General features: G+C 40.8%; 1 protein-coding gene across 1 annotated transcript; it reads right to left on the reverse strand.

Moving 5' to 3' along the window:
* Nucleotides 1–8,980: 8,980 nt before the first annotated feature.
* DHRS7C (dehydrogenase/reductase 7C) lies at nt 8,981–19,439 on the reverse strand. Its single transcript, XM_082326659.1, has 7 exons — nt 19,396–19,439; nt 18,773–18,928; nt 13,975–14,087; nt 12,341–12,551; nt 11,673–11,765; nt 9,790–9,945; nt 8,981–9,270 (listed from the first exon to the last, which is right to left on the reverse strand). Exons 2-7 carry the CDS (start codon nt 18,924–18,926, stop codon nt 9,062–9,064), a joined length of 936 nt encoding a protein of 311 aa, XP_082182785.1. The 5' UTR covers nt 18,927–18,928; nt 19,396–19,439; the 3' UTR covers nt 8,981–9,061.
* Nucleotides 19,440–20,969: the final 1,530 nt, after the last annotated feature.

A 20,969-nucleotide genomic window follows, 5' to 3' on the forward strand; every position in this document is an offset into this window, starting at 1 on the left:
GTGACCGCGGGACAGGCAGTTTCTAGGCAGGATGCAGACAGGGGCCTCAGACACTGCTTGGGCTGTTGCTGGCTGCTGATGCTTGCAGTTTGTGCAACAGTTCTGGGCTCTGCTTCTAGTTCTTCTGGAAGCAAGTTCAAGGCTCCTCAGATCCAGGTTGCAGGTGGGAAAAGCTGATTCCAGATCAGAGAGTTTCAAGCACTCATGCAACTAGTGCTAGGGAGAGAGCTATATGATTGCTGGACAGCAAGTCCAGAGCATTGCTCTTCAAAGCAGCAGAAACTCTGCTGAAGGCAGTGTGTGAGCACTCAGCGTTGGTGGTGACACGTCAGTGGGCATTGCCCCTAGCACCAACTGGAGCAACAGTCCCAGGCAGGCACAGCAGAGGTCTTGGCCCAGACTGGGCTTCCAAGGAAGGATGCAACTCTCTGAGTCTGGGGCTGCAGGGAGTGCCATTTGCTGAAGCTGGAGCAGGTGAAGGCAGCATCCTTACCTGTAGAAGGTGTTCTGTGACTGAGAAGCTCTATTGAAGTTAAGGAGCTGTGGGAGGAGGTTAGAAGGCTGCATAGTGCAAGGGATGATGAAAAAGAGATTGACAAGATCTTCACAGAGAAGCAGCAAAGATGAGAGCCTGAACCCCTATAATGCACAGAAGGAAGAGCAGCCAGAGACTGTGCTCACTGAAGACTCCCAGGACCGGGAACGCTGGATGTTGTGGCTTCTGGCAAGAGAAGGACGACTCTTTCTCCATTGGCAGATCTGCAACTGCAGAATAGTTTTGGTCTGTGGCGGCAGGCAAGAGGCTGCAAGCTCTGCCTGGGGAGCATTCAGAGCCAGCTGAGCCTGAAACATGCAGCAGAACCAGGGGAGCATGGCAAGTGAGAGTAGTGGGAGACTATGTCCTTCAGGGGTTGGAGGCCACTATCTGGTAACCTGACTTGTTATCCAGGGGTGTTTGCTGTTTACTGGGGGCTTAGATCTGACATGTTTCAGGGAGACTGCTGAAGCCTGTCCAGCCATCAGACTATGATTACAAGCTGATTATCCACGTGGACACCAATGATACTATCAAGGAGACCTTGAGCATGTCAAGAAACTGGTGAAGGGTCTACATCACAAGTCTTATGAGGAATGGGTGAGGGAACTGGGGTTGTTTAGTCTGGAGAAAAGGAGGCTGAGGGGAGACTTTATTGCTCTCTAGAACTACCTGAAAGGAGGTTGTAGTGACATCGGTGTCGGTCTTTTCTCCTAAGTAATAAGCGATAGGATAAGAGGAAATGGCCTCAAGTTGCACCAGGGGAGGTTTACATTGGATATTAGGAAAAATTTCATCAAAGGGGTTGTCAAAAATTGGAACAGGCTGACCATGGAAGTGGTTGAGTCCCCATCCGTGGAGGTATTTAAAAGACAGGTAGATGTGGTGCTTAGGGACATAATTTAGTGGTGGACTTGGCATTGCTGGGTTAACAGTTGGACGTGATGATCTCAAAGGTCCTTTCCAACCCAAACGATTCTATGATACTATAATAGTGACTATATGTAAGTGTGACTATATATATGAGTGACTATACTCTAGGGGGTGAAGGTGTAGGACATGAGGGCCCAGGCAGCATTTTCATTGATCCTGCAAGGACAAGGCTTGGGAGTAGGGCATGGATCCTGTGGGTCCACACTTGATTGTGCACAGCCAGTCCTGGTGACAGGGGTTTGGCTTTAAAAACTGTAGGTCTCTCTCAGAGGATGAGGAACTGCTGGGAAGAAACAGGGTCCACCTGCTAAAGCTGGACAAAAGCATCTTTGTGATCAGGCTGGCCAACCTGTTGAGAAATACTTTAAACTAGGAATAATGGAGGAGGAAGATTTTATCATGAGGTAGAAGTCAACAGTGATAGAAAGGAAAAGGTACAAGGTGACAGGAAAAAATGAGGCCTCAGGAATGATAAAACAGGGTAAAGAAAAACCCACCTCAAGTGTATGTACACAAATGCAAACAGTCTGGGAAACAAGTGAGAGGAACTAGATCTCCACATGCAGTTAATGAGCTGCAATATCATTGGAATAAGAGACATGGTTGCACAATTGGGCTGCTGTGATTGTTGAAGATTAACTCTGTGGAGAAGGACTTGGGAATCTTGTTGAACTGCAACCACAGCAAGCTGAAAATGTGCCTGGCAGAAAGAAAGCCAACAACATCTTGGGCTGTATTAACAGGAACATATCCAGTAGATCCAGGGAAGTTAATTTTTATTTAAAATTAGCATCATAATTTCTTCATGCTTTTCACATCCTGTGGAGATAAGTTATATGCAGTCCACTAGCTTTGTAATCGATTAATTTATGATCATTGTGCACTATCACTTCATTCACACGAACTTTAGAAAGAACAATTGCCATAGTATTCTCCTTATTAATTTAGCATTTAACGTATTCCCAGCTTCTAAACACTCATGAACACCTTTCAAACAAACAAACAAATAAATATAAAGTGGCATCTCTGAATAGTGACTGGGGTAGACTGTGTCCTGCCAGCTGACACCTCATTGCATAGAGCACTGTGGGACTCACTAGAGGATGTCAGTCAGGTATTTATGCCCAAAGTCATCTCCTGGTACCTTCAGCAGGGTTTGTTTGATTATATGTTTTACTCTGCCTAACTTGTCTGCAGTTTCATTCATTTTCAGCATTTTCAGCATTTGGTATTCATCCAAATTTTCCCATCCAATGGGAAATCTGACAGAATCACATCTCTGGCTGGGGTAATATCAAAATTATCTTGGCCAGAGACCAACTGCAAGACTCACCTATACCTATAGACTCACACAGAATTATAGGATAATTAAAGTTAGAAGGTATCTCTGGAGGTTTTTGGTCCAACCTCCTCTCTCAAAGCCAGATGAATGAGATGAGGTTGCTCAGAGCCTTAAGCAGTTGAGTTTTGAATATATTCAAGAAGTGAGATTTCCTGACCTCATTGGCAACCTGTCCCAATGCTTGACTACTGTAATTGTGGAAAAGATAGTTCCTAATATCTAACCAGAATTTCATGTGTTCCAATTTGTGTCCATTACATTTTTTTCTGCCACTGTGCACATCTGAGAAGAGTCTGCCTCCATCTTTTCTACACCATCCCATTAGGTAGCTGTAGACAGCAGTAAGAGTTCCCCTTTCATCTTTAGAAAAGTCTGTCTTCATTGATTACAGCATACCCAGTATTCTGAAACTGCCACCTTCAGTTCTGCAGATGAAAAAAGCAGTTGCTAGAGAGTTTATATCCACTCTAGTAGAAGAGGATTAGTAGTACTACTACAACTAGCAGTAGTCTCAATCCCTTGACCAGAACACAAGATCTTGATTCCTTCCACTTGTTTCACATATTTCTTTGTGATAGAGATGTTTCTAACATCTTCACTGATAGAGGATTTATTCCTGATTCCATCTGACTTTCTGCTTTTCTTCCTTTATAATGACTGTGATCTCTTTACAATAGATTTTTACAATAGACTGTGATCTCTTTACAATAGATTTTTACCCATCTCATGTTGTTCCTGGGTGTCACTGATGAACTTCCACCTCATCCAGGAACATACTTGGTTGGTGCCTAAAAGATCTTTAAAAGATCTAATTTAAGCACCTCAATTTTTTTATTAGCCTGCAGTTTACAAAGACAGACTGGTAGTCTCTATCATATGCTCTTTCCTCAGGACCGTTTCTCACAGTGGTTCGCACTAATATAAAGTGCTGTATGCAGACAAGAGCTTTAAATAATTGTGCAATAGGATCCCCATCCTGATCAATTTTTAAATCTCAGATGGTCTGTTTTTCTCACATGTTAATCATTCAAGAAGGTATGTGTCTTCTGCTGGATGTCTAGTAAACAAATTCACCTGGTGAAATGCAAGACTTCTTGCCCCTGTTTGCAACCCATGAGTTCACATTCTGGTCCTTATTTTAACTTTTGGCTCCCAGTTTGTAGACATCAATAATTCTGGTAAGCCCTGGAACCACATTATTTGGAAGAAGGAAAAAAAAAAAAAAAAAAAAAGATTTATCAAATACTGTGGCATTTTTATTCCAGTTCATTTGACCCAATCAGTCCTGATGAATGTGGCATCTCAGTAAAATTCAGATGCCTGAGGCACTGATACACAGATCTACACTTGTGCTGGTTACCTGGAGTCCAGTGAAAGTTAATGAGAGAAACAGGCACTTCTATGATGCAACTCATGTTATCCTAAGCTGTATGTCAGATAAATCACAGGTTACAGGCACCTATTTCTTTCTACTGCTTAAGAATGGGATCTGGGAGGTTAGCTCTGGGTAGGCTATACTTAGGACAGATGTCTAAAATTAGACAAGAGTCTCCTCACTTCTAAGAATTTCCAGTCTTAGCATTCTTTTAAATTCTTCCTTACTTCAAGGGCCCTTGTGGCTAGCAATGTCAATTTTCTTGTCCAACACCACGAAATAGTTGATTTCAGCACAAAAAATATAAATTTAAAACAGTGCAACTGCAGCTCCCATTAAAAAAAAAAAAAAAGTGCCTTTTAGGCCTATGAGAAGCTTAAAAAAAATTAAAGGAGCTGCCATTGGATATCTTTCTCCTATGACTTCTACAACTAAATCTGCAGGCCTAGTTTTGTCCTCATTTATAATAGTTAGTATTATTAAGGAATCTACATAGATTAAAATATGGCTGAGTGAGGCTTACAGAAAATATCTCTTAATGAACTCATCTCATAATATTTCTTTTCATTATAATATTTTTACATGCAACATATATCCACAGGTATTTAGACAGTGAGGCAGAGATGGACAAATGAAAGAGAAAACTTCAGATTAAATAACAGATTTTGCCAGAGGAAAAAAATTTGCTTCAGAAATACCAGTGGAGAAACTTGGTTCTTGATATGAGAAAAAGCCACAGAATTATAGAAAAGTGTGACCCATTTAAAAGGTCACCTAATCCTTCTTTTCCTCTAAGCAGGATAAACTAAAGCTACATTGCTTTTTTACAGATGTTTCATTAATCTCTTCTTTAAAGCTTCCAAAGACAGGCATTCTAAAATTTCTGTGGCAATTTATCCTTCATGCTTAACTATTCTTAGCAGAAAATTCTTTCCCTGTAAATCTCCTTTGCAGTAATTTTAGCACATTGGACTACTACAGCAGAAATGGAGAACAGTTTAGTTCTATCCTCTTGGCAGTACATTTTAGGTATTTGAAAATTGTTTAGATATAACTTTCTTCTACTTTCTAGATTAAAACACATCTGTTCTTTAAAAATTTCTTGATAGATCACAGGTGTTATTTTACCTTTGTCTCTCTCACTGCTTTTCACTGTGGTTTCTTGAACTGTTCCACATTTCTTAAGTGAAATATTCAAAATCAATGAAGAATTTCTGCTTATATCTAGAAAGTGAAAAATGGAGCAAAAGGATTTTTCAGCTTATTTTAACATGCAATCCACTTGTTTTTACAACAAAGCAAGACAATGTTGATTCATGTTTATATGTGATGTCCTGTGATTCTCTGATCCTTTTCTGATGAAATTATCCAGTTATTCCATATCTTGTTTTTGTGGAGCTGTGAACGGTTTGGCTGTTGCTGAGGTCCAGACACAAGTATAACTGAGACCACAGCAAAAGCCCATTTCATAGAATCATAGAATCATAGAATCGTTAAGGTTGGAAAAGACCCTTAAGATCATTGAATCCAACCGTTAACCTATCACAGCCAAGTCCACCACTAAACCATGTCCTCAAGCACCACGTCTACACCTCTTTTAAATACCTCCAGGGATGGGGACTCAACCACTTCCCTGGGCAGCCTGTTCCAGTGCCTGACTACCCTTTCGGTGAAGAAGTTTTTCCTAATATCCAATCTAAACCTTCCCTGGCGCAGCTTGAGGCCGTTTTCTCTTGTCCTGTCACTCGTTACTTGGGAGAAGAGACCAACCCCCACCTCGCTACAACCTCCTTTCAGGTAGTTGTAGAGAGCAATAAGGTCTCCCCTCAGCCTCCTCTTCTCCAGACTAAACAACCCCAGCTCCCTCAGCCGCTCCTCATAAGACTTGTGCTCTAGACCCTTCACCAACTTCGTTGCCCTTCTCTGGACACGCTCCAGCACCTCGATGTCCTTCTTGTAGTGAGGGGCCCAAAACTGAACACAGTACTTGAGGTGTGGCCTCACCAATGCCAAGTACAGGGGCACTATCACCTCCCTGGTCCTGCTGGCCACACTATTCCTCATACAAGCCAGGATGCCATTGGCCCTCTTGGCCACCTGAGCACACTGCTGGCTCATGTTCAGGCGGCTGTCGACCAACACTCCCAGGTCCTTTTCTGCCAGGCAGCTCTCCAGCCACTCCTCCCCCAGCCTGTAGCGTTGCACGGGGTTGTTGTGACCCAAGTGCAGGACTCGGCACTTAGCCTTGTTGAATCTCATACAGTTGGCCCCGGCCCAACGATTCAGCCTTTCCAGGTCCTTCTGCAGGGCCTTCCTGCCCTCCAGCAGATCAACGCTTCCACCCAACTTGGTGTCATCTGCAAACTGACTGAGGGTGCACTCAATGCCCTCATCCAGATCATCAATGAAGATATTGAACAGGACTGGCCCCAATACTGAGCCCCGGGGAACACCACTGGTGACCGGCTGCCAACTGGATTTGACCCCATTCACCACCACTCTCTGGGCTCGGCCGTCCAGCCAGTTTTTAACCCAGCGCAGAGTGCACTCATCCAAGCCGTGAGCAGCCAGCTTCTCCAGGAGAATGCTGTGGGAGACAGTGTCAAAGGCCTTACTAAAGTCCAAGTAGGCAACATCCACAGCCTTCCCCTCATCCGCCAAGCGGGTCACCTTGTCATAGAGGGAGACCAGGTTAGTGAAGCAGGACCTCCATTTCATAAACCCATGCTGGTTGAGACTGATCCCCCAGTTGTCCCACACGTGTCGCGTAATGGCACTCAAGATGATTTGTTCCGTGACCTTCCCCGGCACCGAGGTCAGGCTGACAGGCCTGTAGTTTCCCAGATCCTCCTTCCGACCCTTCTTGTAGAGGGACGTTTGACGTAGTAGAGTTCTGGTGAGGAGCAAGAAAATTTTGGACAAAGTGGATGTTTGACGTTACAGTTAAGGTATAGTCATTCAAACAACAATAAAAGCCCATTGCTACAACAGAAAACAGATGAGGCTCCAGCAGGTACTTCAGGAACTGGCTAATTCTCGCTAGTTGTGAACTACTTCCCTGAGTAAGGTAGATGCATGCATGTTTCTTGAAGCCAGAGCAATTGAATTAGAGATACAAGAAAAGGTTAACATCCCTGAAGGATGATAACCATGTATTTCCTTGCACTGAGAACTCCTTTCATGTTTGTTGATTCTTACTGATAGAAAGAGGTAGATAAGTACAGCTGGTGTTGAAAGTTAAAAGAGCAATTGGACTTGTTGTAGCAGCAAGTGCGGTTTGGTTTTATGCTTTCTGAGTAGGTATTTCCTTTGTAGGCATTCCGCAAACAAGGCATTTTGACAGTGTCTGCAAAAAAGTAGGTGGTCATGATCTCTGTGAGTACTGATGGCACAAAAAACACCAGGGGAGGGTTTGGGAGACAGAATTTAAGCTCTTAGATGTAAAACTGAAGATCAAGACACGCTTGCATTAGCTTTATTTATATTCTGTTTCAGCTCACAGGATGAGACAAAAAGGGGGTAAGTCCTCAGCATGAACTGAGAAAATGTGATAGGGAAGAGAAGCCTAGAATGACTGCAAGTGAGAGAACTTTGGGAATATATGGAATTTACATAACTGACATGAGTAATGGCCATGATTATATTGGACGTGATGATTAATTACCACACGTTGCAGAACTCAATGCTCAGCAGCAGTCAGAAAAATACCTCAATACCAGGAATTTGCATAAGACGTGCAAAAGAAGAAAAGAAGTGAAAAACCCGGGAAGCATCTGTATGCCTGTCTGTGAATCCAGATTTTTTATCTGTCTTGAATGCTGCATGCAGCTGTGGCCTGTCTGTCTTAAAAAAAAAATAAATAAGGTAAACCAAGAAAAGATATAAAGAAGAACAAGAAGAATAATCTGGACTTCTCACAAAGAGAAAGTGAATAGATACCAGGGCTTTCCAACTTGGAAAACAGGTAACTGCATAGAAAGTACGATGGGCATGGATGACTGGGAGTGAATGAATTGAGTACCATTATTTTTTGTCTCTCACAGTAAAAGAATCGGAGATATCAGAGAATATTACCTGACGTCAGGTTTAAAGTAAACATAAGGAAGTCTTTTTTTATATATGATTAGTCCCTTTCCTCAGGGATGAAATGATTCAAATAGGGATGTGAAAAATTTGTCTGAAAAACTGATAGTTTTGCAAGATGTACAGACAGATTTGGTTTCAAACTGTGTAGCAGATTACCGTAACCTGGGAGAGTACAGTACAGGGAGTCTCTCCATATTATTTTCCCGTTCTTATAATTCATCTTTTAAGCACGTACTCCAGGGACCTGTTGCGGATGAGATATTGAACTAGATAAGCCCTTATTTGGGCTCACCATTTGCATATCCTGCAAGTACTTCCGAAGGAAGGAAAAGGAACACCCTGATCCAGGCTCTAACCCCATTTTCCACTGATTTTTATTCCTCTGTCTCCTGCATCTCCCTACTTCCCTGTCCCTTTGTTCCTGTAAGTTCCCATCAGTCTTAACACTGACAGACTATTCTGATAAGTTGCTGCAGGTCCTCAAACTTTGATCTACCTGTTTAGATTGGGAATCACTCTCCTATAACAACGATAAAGTTCCTAGTAGAGTTTTTCCTCATACTGTTGTAATGCAAACAATGACATCTTGTCATATTCACTAAATCCAGAAGAGTGGAAGTACCATAGACGAACGTGTGCCAACAGTAGTGAATCACTAAGTGAGACATTGGCTGGTTCATGTTTAATAAAGCCTCCTGTTTATTCTACTCATAGTGAGAAGCAGAAATCATTGACATTTGAAACATGAACTTTTTTCCAGGTCAAAAGCAGGGAAAAGAGCCAAACAAAATCAATTTTCCTCTTCTGTCTTCAGCTTTTCCCTAATCCCTGAGGCAACAATGGCAAAAAACAGCTCAGGGAAGAAGGTGCGAATGTAAACTGCTGCTCTGGGGATAGGGTTGGCCATAAGTACCTCCTGCTTCTTACTGCTCACTGTGCGCAAGACTTCCTCTGCCACCTCCACTGGGTGCACACCATATGCCACCTTTCTGAAAAAGACTGTAAATCAAACAGAGAGGAGTGAGAGTTACAGACAGACAGACAGACAGACACACATCTGAGGGAATGGTCGTGAAAAGATACACAGCTGATGCCCATATCACAGTATGGAGGCTGAGGCAAATTAGTTAAATTCCTACACGCTTTCAATCCATTACTCCTTCCCTTCCCCTTATCGGTATGTCCCAATTTTGAAATAAAATCCTCACAGTCCCTAAGAGAAGGAGCAACTTGAGTGCAGTGGAACTCTCCCTTGGGACCTTTCATGCTCTGCTCTACCTCCATTTCCCATGCCTTGGTGTATTTATTTTCTCACATCATATTTCCCTTCCATGTTCCTTCACTTTTCAGCAGGCTCACATGATCTCTCCAGTCTCTCTTTTCTTTTGCTCCCCTAATCTGTTCATCCTTTCTGTCATTTCCATTCTTTTCCCTATGCTCCTTTCTTCTCCCTGGGAAAAGCCTCCATACTGCTCTATCGGCCTCATCTACCATCTCTCTTGATGCATCAAACCTTACATTTCCAAATAGATGCCTCCCAGTTGCCAGGTGCTGGTTGGCGATGGTATGAACAGATGAAGGTTGGATTCACAGTGCTGACAGAAATATCAAATTCTTCCATTTCAGCTCTAAGACAATCAAAAAAGCCTACAGCAGCATGCTTAGAAGCAGCATCTAAAAGAAAGAAAAAAACCCCACATACGCATGTTTGGATATATGAAAGCATGGATATAGAGGTATGATAGAGTTCCATAGAACATAAATGTTTGGAAAACTGAGCATGGAATGATTACCCAAAAGGCAAAAGAACAGTGAATTATTTCACTATTATCATATTGAAATTATCATATGACATATTTAAAATAAACAAAAGGAAATTATTTGTACAGGACAATTATGCATGAGGTATGCAGTCAATCTCCCTATACATGTCAAAGAGCATGTGTCTGGATTTCCCAATCAGAAATATTAAGTCACAGTTCGTGACACATCAATAAAATGCAGTGAAATACATGTCTATTTCTGGAATGCAGGAGTACTAATATTTTGTAAACTAATTAGGCCTTTGCCCTGTGGCAGCAATCCAAGATGCTGTTAATATTAAAGTAACTGAATGTTAAGAATTTTTTTTAACTGCTCTTAGTTCCTTCTTATTGAGAATGGTATTAAAGAAAGATGATAGTATGTGAACCTTGACCAAAAACCAGAACTATGTGTTAAGTGCAGCAGAGCTGCAAAGCACTCGTCCACCTTGTATTTGACTCGGTTTGCAGTGAAAATCAACCTGTGCATAATACAATCTAAAAAATGGCAAGTGGGCTCTGGGAATGGAAAGAAGCTTCTCCATTCATTTGGTTTGAAATTCCTTCCTCTAGCAGCTTCATTTCATGCAACGTAGATATTGGTAGAGGCACTGTAAAAACTACCTCTGTTAGCATTTCTGCTACTCATGATTTTATACACATACAATGTATCTTGACACAATTGGCTGTTTCCTAGATGGAAACCATTCCAGATGTCCCATCAATGTGTTGTTTCTTTTCTGAGCCATTTTTGTTGTTCTTATACTTCTTGTGAGACGGGGGACCAGAATTGCACACAATATTGAAGATGTGGGCACTGCATAGATTTATACAAAAGCATAAAGACAGGATTTATTTTTTTTTCTACTGTTTTCCTTACAGTTTCTGTCACTGTTTTTTTTTTTTTTTTCATGGAACTATAAGTCACAATCCTGAGGTCTCGCAGACCTTTTATTTCAGAGCCCATCATCCACTCTGACCTCCTCTTACAGTTAAAAATGTCTGTTTACATCTATCCTATATTTTCTGTCCACTAACTTTGCATTTTATTAATGCAAAGACCTTTCATCATAGTTCAGGACAGCTTAGTTTCATTAGGAGCTTTGGATGAAAGATCTTGAAAATTTTCTGGAAAGCCAAGCAGAATACAATTACTACATCTCCTTTTAAACTCCTGCACATAAATCAATTAAGTGCATGAGTCTCCCTTTACAAAGCAGTAGCTGGTATCTACGAGTATGTTATATTTACACACTAGTTCATTCTTCATTATGGTTTCTACTAATATGTCCAGTACAGATGTTAGACCTACAAGTTTTCTGTTTCCTGAATGTCTCCAAAGATCATAAAAAACCCTTGCTGTCACATTTGATATCCTCTTGTCCTCAGGTACCTTAAGCAGTAGTTATGCTTCAAAGATAGTATTTTAACTATTTCTTCTTGAGTTCCACTTCTTTTTGAAAATTTTTCAGTCAAATACTGTATTAATAGTTTACTGAATCAGGATGCAAATTAACACTTTTAATAACCTATTATCAGTGCCATAGAATACTAACAATTTATGCATTAGAATGTACATTTTTGCTATGTATAACTTACAAGCTGCACGAAATGGGATTCCTATTTTTCCTTGGATACTATTAATTAGAACAATTTGGCCAGTTCTTCTTGATATCATGTTGGGAAGAATGGCTGAAAAAAAAAGAAATAAAAGAAAGAGCCACATAAGTAAAAGAGCTCAATGTATTCAGTGAAAATAAGTGACAGCTGAAGTGTAGACAGCACAGCTTTGATGAAGGTTGTTTCAATACTGCAATCACAAGTATCACAAAGTCCAGTAGCTAGAAATTGAGTGTCTTCTAGACTTCACTTGGATTCTACATGCAGATTTGGGTGCAGTATTATCACATTTAATGTGAGCCTGTCTGTATCCTTGCAAGGGTTTTGAAAACAATTGTCTTTTTGTTACAAAGGCTGCAAGCATGTAAATAAAGGAGTTACCATATGCAAAATACAATAAGCAGACATTTTAAAAAAATCTGTCTTTCAAACATCTGCTTACATATTTCTTGACCAATCTATTTCCAAACCCAGACACTCTGATTTTGATCCTCTTCACCTCAATTTCAGTCCATTGATTTTCACAGAATTGTTTTTGATTATAGTGAAGAAGGCAAAAATAAGTGCAAATGAAACAGTGTAATACCAATGACTTGGATCTCAAGCTTTAAGTGGCAACAGCAAAACAGGAAGAAAAATTAAAATACCTTTGGTTAATGTTATAGGTCCAAAATAGTTGGCATTCATTATCTTTTTATCAAGTTCCAATGAAATGCTCTGCACTGCTCCTTTCACCTTCATACTTGCGTTGTTGATCAGTATATCCACACAGCCATAGCAATTCAGGATTTCCTTAGCTACATCTTGAATGCAGTTTATGTCTGAGATATCCAGAAGTATGAGCTTTGGTGCATATGACTAATAAAGAAAAGACTTATTTCAAGGATACCTGTTATATAAAAATGTATTTCTATTTACTTGTCTTGTAAATTAATTTACCTGGATATCTGAAAAAAAGTGCTTTTATCATTCTCACAGAAACTTTCATTTGTTGTTTTAACCCACTTTAGAAAGAAGGTAGTTCAGCGATGGGTATCATAGACTCTGAAATTCAGATGAAGCAGAACACCATGGGAAGGGTAAACTGGACTAGCTCTACCCTATTGAGTTTTGTCTCTCTTGTAATCAGCGGAGACAGATGATAGACACAAGGGGTGACTCCTACCACTCCAATTTATGGTCTTTCTGTAAGCAGCCCTCTGAAGAACTTTGCTGACCACAGAGTCTAGGATGTAGTACTTTTTGACAGATGATTTACATATACATGGGGGGTGGTTGGAGGGTAGGAATGATTTGTTCAGCTATAGGTTATCCAAACAGAGTTTACATTTGTACGGCTTCTGCAAAGATGTAGCTTTTATCAGCTCTGGGACAGAGGAATGAACCCTGAGTATCTTCTCTTACTATATTACTATGATGATGTAATGCAGATCCCTTAGTCATGCTTAATATTTTTTTCCTAGTTGAGTCTGCTCAGACTAACATGAACACACTATTTTTATGGTTATTTATGCAGATGAATGAAGCTCACTGAAAAAAAAGTGTCAAACGCAAATATTTGTGGTCTGGTGAGCAATGGCTGTAGAATTTGTGTGATGCCTTCAGGAACACCTGTGCCCTGAAATGAGTCAGCTATCTATTGGTCACAGAAGGAAAGCTTTCCCATGAGCATCAAAGAAACACTTTCCAAAGAACTGACAGCAGGGGCAGCCTTGCACGTCTACTTGCATGGTAACCCAGTCAGTGGTAATGAGGAAAGGGCACTTTTATTCATATGCTCCCATGCCCTTCTAGCTGGGACTTCTCTCAAAGTAGTGGAGAAACTCAAAATTAACTCAATCTTTAGACCCATCTCCCATTCCTTGAGCACTCTAATTATGTGAAAAAATGGATGATAGATCCTGTGATTAAATGAAGCACTTTGGATCCCTTTCATCCAAATTAACAGGCAAATTCCTCTGCCTAGCATTTCTAATTGGGTGGCTTGTGCAAAATGCAGGACCACTCAGTTGTTTTACAGTAATTGCCTTGAATTAGCTCAAGAGAGCAGGATTTCTGACTTATACTTTTGGCATCATGCTCTGAAGACCTTCAGAGGGCTTTCTCTCTCTCTCTCTCTCTGGACTGTGTTGGGTGTGTTACCTGGGTGACCAAAATCACCATTAACAGCAAATCATGTTTCACGTGCCTTATTTTACCAGATTTAAAAGTGCTTTGTGTACCTGACCAAGGTGTTTACCTCAAGTTGTGATTTTTCAAAGCAGACTGAGGAAATACTTACCGTACTGGGGTCTGCCACGCTAATTAAAGCATCATATAAGGCTTCTAACTTTTCCCATGTCCTGCCACACAACACAAGCCTTGCTCCTCCTGTGTGAAACACCCGAGAACATTCTAGGAGAGAAATAAGTTCAAAAGAAATAATAACAATAATAACAATTTGATTTTCTTTATTTTGCTTGAAATGGGATGTTGTTTTTGCTAATGATGTTGAATCTATGTTTTAAAATTCATTAATTTTGAAAGAATAAACATATATGAGAAAAAAGAAAGCAATAAATGGCAATAATATATATGTGAATAATAAATTAAAATTTAATGTAATGGTATAATGCACAATTAATGGTACAGCACAATGGTACTGTTTAGTCATGGGATTTAATAAAAGTTTAATTAAGAAAATAACAATATACAAGTTAATGGATGATGGGTTTGAGTTAGAAAAACTGTTCTGGTTATCTTTCTTCCTTAACTCTCTCCACCTACAGACACACTTGCTACAAAGAAAAATATATACAAAAATACACACTTAAGGTTGCTGCAATACAAACTGCGTCTTTTGCAAACCTTCATATCTACTGCAGCATAAAGAAGAAACCAATCAATCAACTCCAGTAAACAGTAAAACTAGCTCTGTATGCTGCCTTCATGAAACTCTTGGCAACATAGAATCATAGAATCGTTAAGGTTGGAAAAGTCCCTTAAGATCATCAAGTCCAACTGTTAACCTATCACTACCAAGTCCATCACCATACCATGTCCTCAAGCACCACATCTATCCATTCTTTAAATACCTCTAGGGATGGAGACTCAACCACTTCCCTGGGCAGCCTGTTCCAGTGCCTGACCACCCTTTCGGTGAAGAAGTTTTTCCTAATATCTAACCTAAACCTCCCCTGGCACAGATTGAGGCCGTTTTGTCCTATCGCTTGTTACTTGGGAGAAGAGACCAACCCCCACCTCGCTACAACCTCCTTTCAGGTAGTTGTAGAGAGCAATAAGGTCTCCCCTCAGCCTCCTCTTCTCCAGACTAAACAACCCCAGCTCCCTCAGCCGCTCCTCATAAGACTTGTGCTCTAGACCCTTCACCAACTTCAGTGCCCTTCTCTGGACACGCTCCAGCACCTCGATGTCCTTCTTGTAGTGAGGGGCCCAAAACTGAACACAGTACTTGAGGTGTGGCCTCACCAATGCCAAGTACAGGGGCACTATCACCTCCCTGGTCCTGCTGGCCACACTATTCCTCATACAAGCCAGGATGCCATTGGCCCTCTTGGCCACCTGAGCACACTGCTGGCTCATGTTCAGGCGGCTGTCGACCAACACTCCCAGGTCCTTTTCTGCCAGGCAGCTCTCCAGCCACTCCTCCCCCAGCCTGTAGCGTTGCACGGGGTTGTTGTGACCCAAGTGCAGGACTCGGCACTTAGCCTTGTTGAATCTCATACAGTTGGCCCCGGCCCAACGATTCAGCCTTTCCAGGTCCTTCTGCAGGGCCTTCCTGCCCTCCAGCAGATCAACGCTTCCACCCAACTTGGTGTCATCTGCAAACTGACTGAGGGTGCACTCAATGCCCTCATCCAGATCATCAATGAAGATATTGAACAGGGCCGGCCCCAATACTGAGCCCTGAGGAACACCACTCATGACCGAACATGAAACTCATCTACAACTTTGAGAAAGAGCAATACAGAGAAACTTACCACCCACTGGCCCACAGATGGAGCATCAATGATAGAGGTCTGTCTTCTACAGACTCCTCCCTCCATATGTAATCCATCCCAAGACCTTTATCTCCTGTTAGATCTTCCCAGTAGTTAGCAGAAACATCGGGAACCAGATTGAGCTACCTCTTGTTCAGCTAAATTCCCTGAAGCCTTCCTGAGAAGGCCACTGAGAAGTTTCTGGGTATGCTGGGCTGGCACTGCTTTTTCTCCATATATTCAGGTATATTCTGAGCTAGGCGTTCACCCCCGTTTAAGCCAGGTCTCTGGGGAGAATTCTTCTCCCTTTCTTATGCAAGTGAAATACAATTGTGCTTTTCTGAAAGTAGGGACTCACATAACAAGTGGAACTGGCAGTCAGTGTTACCCTCATCCCACCTCAGCACTGGCCACAAGACTGCAGCCAACTTTTTAGTTTATGTCTTCATGGGAGTTATGATGTGATCAACTCGATCCAGATTACGAAATTCCAGGCTGGAGCATCTTGACAGTGTGTGTCTGGTCTATTTTCTTCTCTAGGTGGTGTTGAGGGAGAATATATTCCTCGCTGTCCTGTCAGTTTGACCAGGTGTGCTAGTAGGACTGGAAATCAAGAATTGTTTTTCCTCTCATGTTTTTTTTCCTGATTAGGCCTTCCAAAAAGCTCTCAGCCTTGGACTCCTCATATTTGGTCCCTAAATCAAATCTGTATGACAGTTACATATTCATCATTGGAAGAACAGGAATATGGTCTTACAATTGCTCTTATGCCTTTCCAGCCTGTTTGATTTGTCTTAGCTCCTATGGCCTTTGTTGAATGGGCAACAGTACAACCCTAGTGCTATAGCTGGCTGTCTTCCAAAAAGCATTTTCTTCAAATTTCAATACCCACAGGCAAATCCAGTTATGCTAATATGCCCATCTTTGATTTCTTAAATGCCCATGTCAGGCTCCTAATATTTGTATGGAAGCACTTCTGGATCCACTCTTCTATATTTGTAAACCTGTGCAGCTGGAGACTTTTATTTATGTAATCTTTTTCATTATTTACAACAGTAATTTTATGAATGTCTTTAATTTTCTTTTTTTCTAGCATAGAAAGACTTTTGATTTAAAGCCCAAGAGATTATTTGCCAGTACTAGGACAACTATACCGGTATTTTTCCTATAAACATAACAGTTGGGGCAACCTTGTGAATAAAATGTGACTACTGTGTGAACAGCAATAAAAGGGAAAAAGGGAAAGCAATTATATTCCCCTCTAGAACTATCCTGGATTTTTCCGACTTACAGCAGTGAGAAGAAACAGGAATCAGGTTTAAATAACAACCATAAACCATTGCAAACATCTTAAATCATCATAGTTTTTGTTTCTCTTTTTTAACTTTGACGAATCTCGTCTTTAGTCTGGAAATTCTGGCATGTGGGAAACGGAATTTGGCTGTTGCCTAAGAGCTCAAATATGCAGCAGCTGGCCAGACAGCTGGTATTTTAAAGCTCTGGAAGAACGGCCATAGCGTGTGCTTTAGTGGACTGCATAGTAAATTCTGCATGATTTGGAATAATTCAAGCCTGCAAATAACTTCTTGGTATCACCCTATGGGATACTGGCAGTAAATATGTTTAAGATAATAAAATAAAATTGCTTTGAGTTACCTCCTTTTTCATCTATGTGAAAAAGGATGCAGGGTCAGGGGGGTAGGCAATTGCCTTTGTAGCCTCAAGAGACAGGCAGCAGCTAGTCACAAAAAAAAAAAGAAAAAAGATGAAGAAACGTTAATAAGGAAAATCTTCCACAGGGGTCATGCAGTGCTGGTGTGAGATACCTGCAGAAATGTTCAATAAATGTTCTTTATCCTTGGAGGTTTCCAAGATTTGGCTTGAAGCCATACCCAACCAGACCTCGCATTGGTGATATTGCTGCCCCAAGTAGGACTTTTGTCTAGAAACCTCCAGGCATCCTATGATTCTATGAGACACCCAGTCTCAGTTGGAGGACTCTAAATCATGCCTCTCCAAACAAAAATACTGAAATATCCAACAAGAGAAAATGTACGCTAATATTATCTTCAATGGAAACTGAAGTGTGTCACGGAAAGACCAGGTGGGATGTGGAGGTCAGAATTATTTCATACCTCGTCCTAACAGTCTCTGATAAAGAGCACTCCCTGCCAGTGTAGTGTGTATTTCTGTTGCAGGTCTACTCTGTTCTGCTAAGGAATAATTCTGCAAGAGCATTCCCTTTCCCCATCTGTTTTCTGCTTGGGAGTGCAAGGTTTCCAACACACAGCAAGTCTTTGAAAATGCCAAAATGTAACATCAAGCTATGCTTGCCTTATTAAGCACTTGCATCTACTGCACTTCAAGGGATGCCTAGAACAGGACTGTACCTAAGCAATATATGACCAAGTACCTTTAATCTGGCAGCACCATGTAGGCAGGAAATATGAGCCGAGAAGAAGTATATGCTAAGTGGCTGGGCACCCGGGCAATCAGCTTATATAAATAGATACATTATCACATATCCTTTCCTTCCATCCATTGAACCCACCGTTACACGTAGCCAGGCAGCCCAGTTGGAGGGACTGGAGAACGCCAAGGGAAGAGGAGTGTCCTGGTTTCAGGGGTGATAGAGGGGGTAGGGATATGAACAGGGACAGAGGCGTGAGCACGGTTGTTTATGGGGAGCTGGAAATGTTGAAGTGTTTAAGGGCTGAAAAGGAACATGTAAAGAGTAAGGTGACACCTGTTTATACTGATTTGCTGCTACCCTGCAGTGACAGCCTATGTAATAAGATCTCATAGTAGCAACATGCTAAAAATAGCAGTCCTAATGTGCTTACAAAACCTCTCATTCTATTGAACTAAATAAATACAAAGCTCTGCAGTTCCTAGACATTTACCAGCAGTTCCTGTGTCTGAGACTAAAAATGTACATTTAAAAATCATAGGATTTGTTTAAAAATATATTTTTTAACTTCTGCTTTATCCAGGCAGTTATGAATATATATGAGGTAACGTATGCACATTTTATCACCTAGAGGGTGGTTCTTTGGCTGTTTCTGTTCTCCGACACCGAGAAGAAATGAGACAACTCACCCTTGCCCAGTCCAGAGATGGCATCCGTGATCACCACCACCTTGTTTTGCACAGCTGACTTGGACAATAGCCACCTGACTGACTGGTAAATATAAATAATTCCACTGATCCCCAAGAGAAGCAATGGTAGAGCAAGTACAGCAAGAATACCCATCTCTGTGGGAAACAAAAGACCATATGAGAGCAACAGTAATCATAACATGCATTCAATATTTTTCAAATTCTTCTTATCTAAAAAAGCAATGTTTTTGTCTATAGAAAATCCAATAATCAGCATGCCAAAGGCTTGAAGCAGTGGGAAGCTTGTTTTCCAATCAATGGCTTAATATAATTATTTAATAAACAGGGTAATATTGTTTGTTTGTCTGTTATCCTCATCATTGCGTGGTCTAACCAAATCTGGATTACTTTTATTCAAAATTACCCTATGTTGGCAAAAACATAATATAATTTTAGTACAAATATTGCCTTGAGGCAAAACATAGGCTAAAATATAACACTGAACTTTTAATTATGTTGCTATTATAGGAAAACAGATAAAAAGCTTTTAATCCTCATTTCAGATAAAACATATAATAGAAGTGTTTTCTGTTCTAAAAGATAGAGAAAATAGCATCACTTACTATGGCTATGAAGACTCCACGTACAGACAAAACATTCTTTTGGATTTTTGTAAATTTTTGTATTACAGGTTTAATTAAAGTCCTTTAGCAATTTCATAGAGCATTGGATTTGTTGAGCCTGCTCGCCCTGAATGAGAATGGCTATGTATAGCCATGTGACACAGATACTTTAAAAGTAAATATAGCAGCTACAGTGTGATTCGCATGCCTGACCTATCTAGTACAACAGGCTAGACAGTCATGTAAAAGCTCTTAGGACAGTATCAATTCAACTGTACAAAGCAACACCTATCTTTCTGTCTTGCCTTTGGTTGCAGTTGTTCATAGGGCTGTCTCAAATTCTTGTCACTGGCCTTCAATTAACTTTACACATAAAAACATTTGTGTAAACTCCATAATAACAATAGGTCTTCAAAAACAAGCAAAAGGTTCCATAAAGAAGTTGCCACTTGAAATAATCACTGTTCAGCAATATGAATGATGTATGTATGTGTCAGGAAAAGGCCTTTGAGTTAAGCTGGCTTGGGAGCTAATACATCACATGGAGCTGCTGTGGGCAGCTGAGTGCTGGAACACAGACCAGGCTGGTGTACTGTGTTTTCAGGTGCCGCAGGCTGCTTTCCACTCTTGATATCTGCAAGGCAGATGTGCCTCTTTCCCAGCAACTTCAGGACGATATCAACTTTAGGTAGGTGATCTAACTTTTAGATTTCCTATAGAGAGACATTATCTGTTAACCTGACTATCATAGTTATGGGTTGCCCTCTGGGGTTCTAGAGAAAAGAATGGTTTACCATAAATCATTCCTCTTTTTTTTGCTGTTTCAAAAAAAATTATCACAGTCTTAAAATTGTAAGTTTGGACAATCAGATTCAGTACTCCTGTTCATGCTGTGTAACTGGTCATCTAAATTCTATGTTCTAATTTTCATCTCCAATGAGAAAATGACAAGTCTACAAATGATAGAGAGTCACTGATATTAGAGTATTGTAACAAGGAACAAAGACTTAATGGTTAGGTCTGCAGGTATCAGGACAGTGTTAGATTTTAATGAGTGGGAAAGGATAGAAGGTTATTCAAGAGGGCATAGGAGGGGACTTTTAGACACAGTTTGTAAACCTAACTTGCTCTGGAAGCTAACGACATCAAAATGCATATTCCTGCCTGTGGAAGTTGAAGTTGCCTGCCAAGGAACCCATGATTTAAGATTTCCAAACCACAGAATTGTATAATATGTCAATGTTTGAAACATTGTGTGCTCTTGTAGCTAAAAAGACTCCATACTGAATGACAGATATGAATAAATACCTGTTTCCCAATGCAAAATGGTCACGGTGTCCTGAAATTCACATCAGTTTCCCCAGGAGAATGCAAAAACGTTAAGTCAAGTGAGCTGAGAAGTCATGCCAAGCCACCTGCAGAAGCAGAGAAGAAATCTGATTTTTCCATCACCCCTAATGCCCCATCTATCTTTGCTTATTTTCAAAGCATCAGCTTTAAGTAAACAGATATGCATTTCCCTATCAGTAAGTAAGCTACTTTGTTCCTTGTATGACACAGGATGTGTTGTTTGT

Source organism: Platalea leucorodia (assembly GCF_965183815.1).
Source record: "Platalea leucorodia genome assembly, chromosome: 14".
In the NCBI taxonomy this organism is placed as follows: Eukaryota; Metazoa; Chordata; class Aves; order Pelecaniformes; family Threskiornithidae; genus Platalea; species Platalea leucorodia.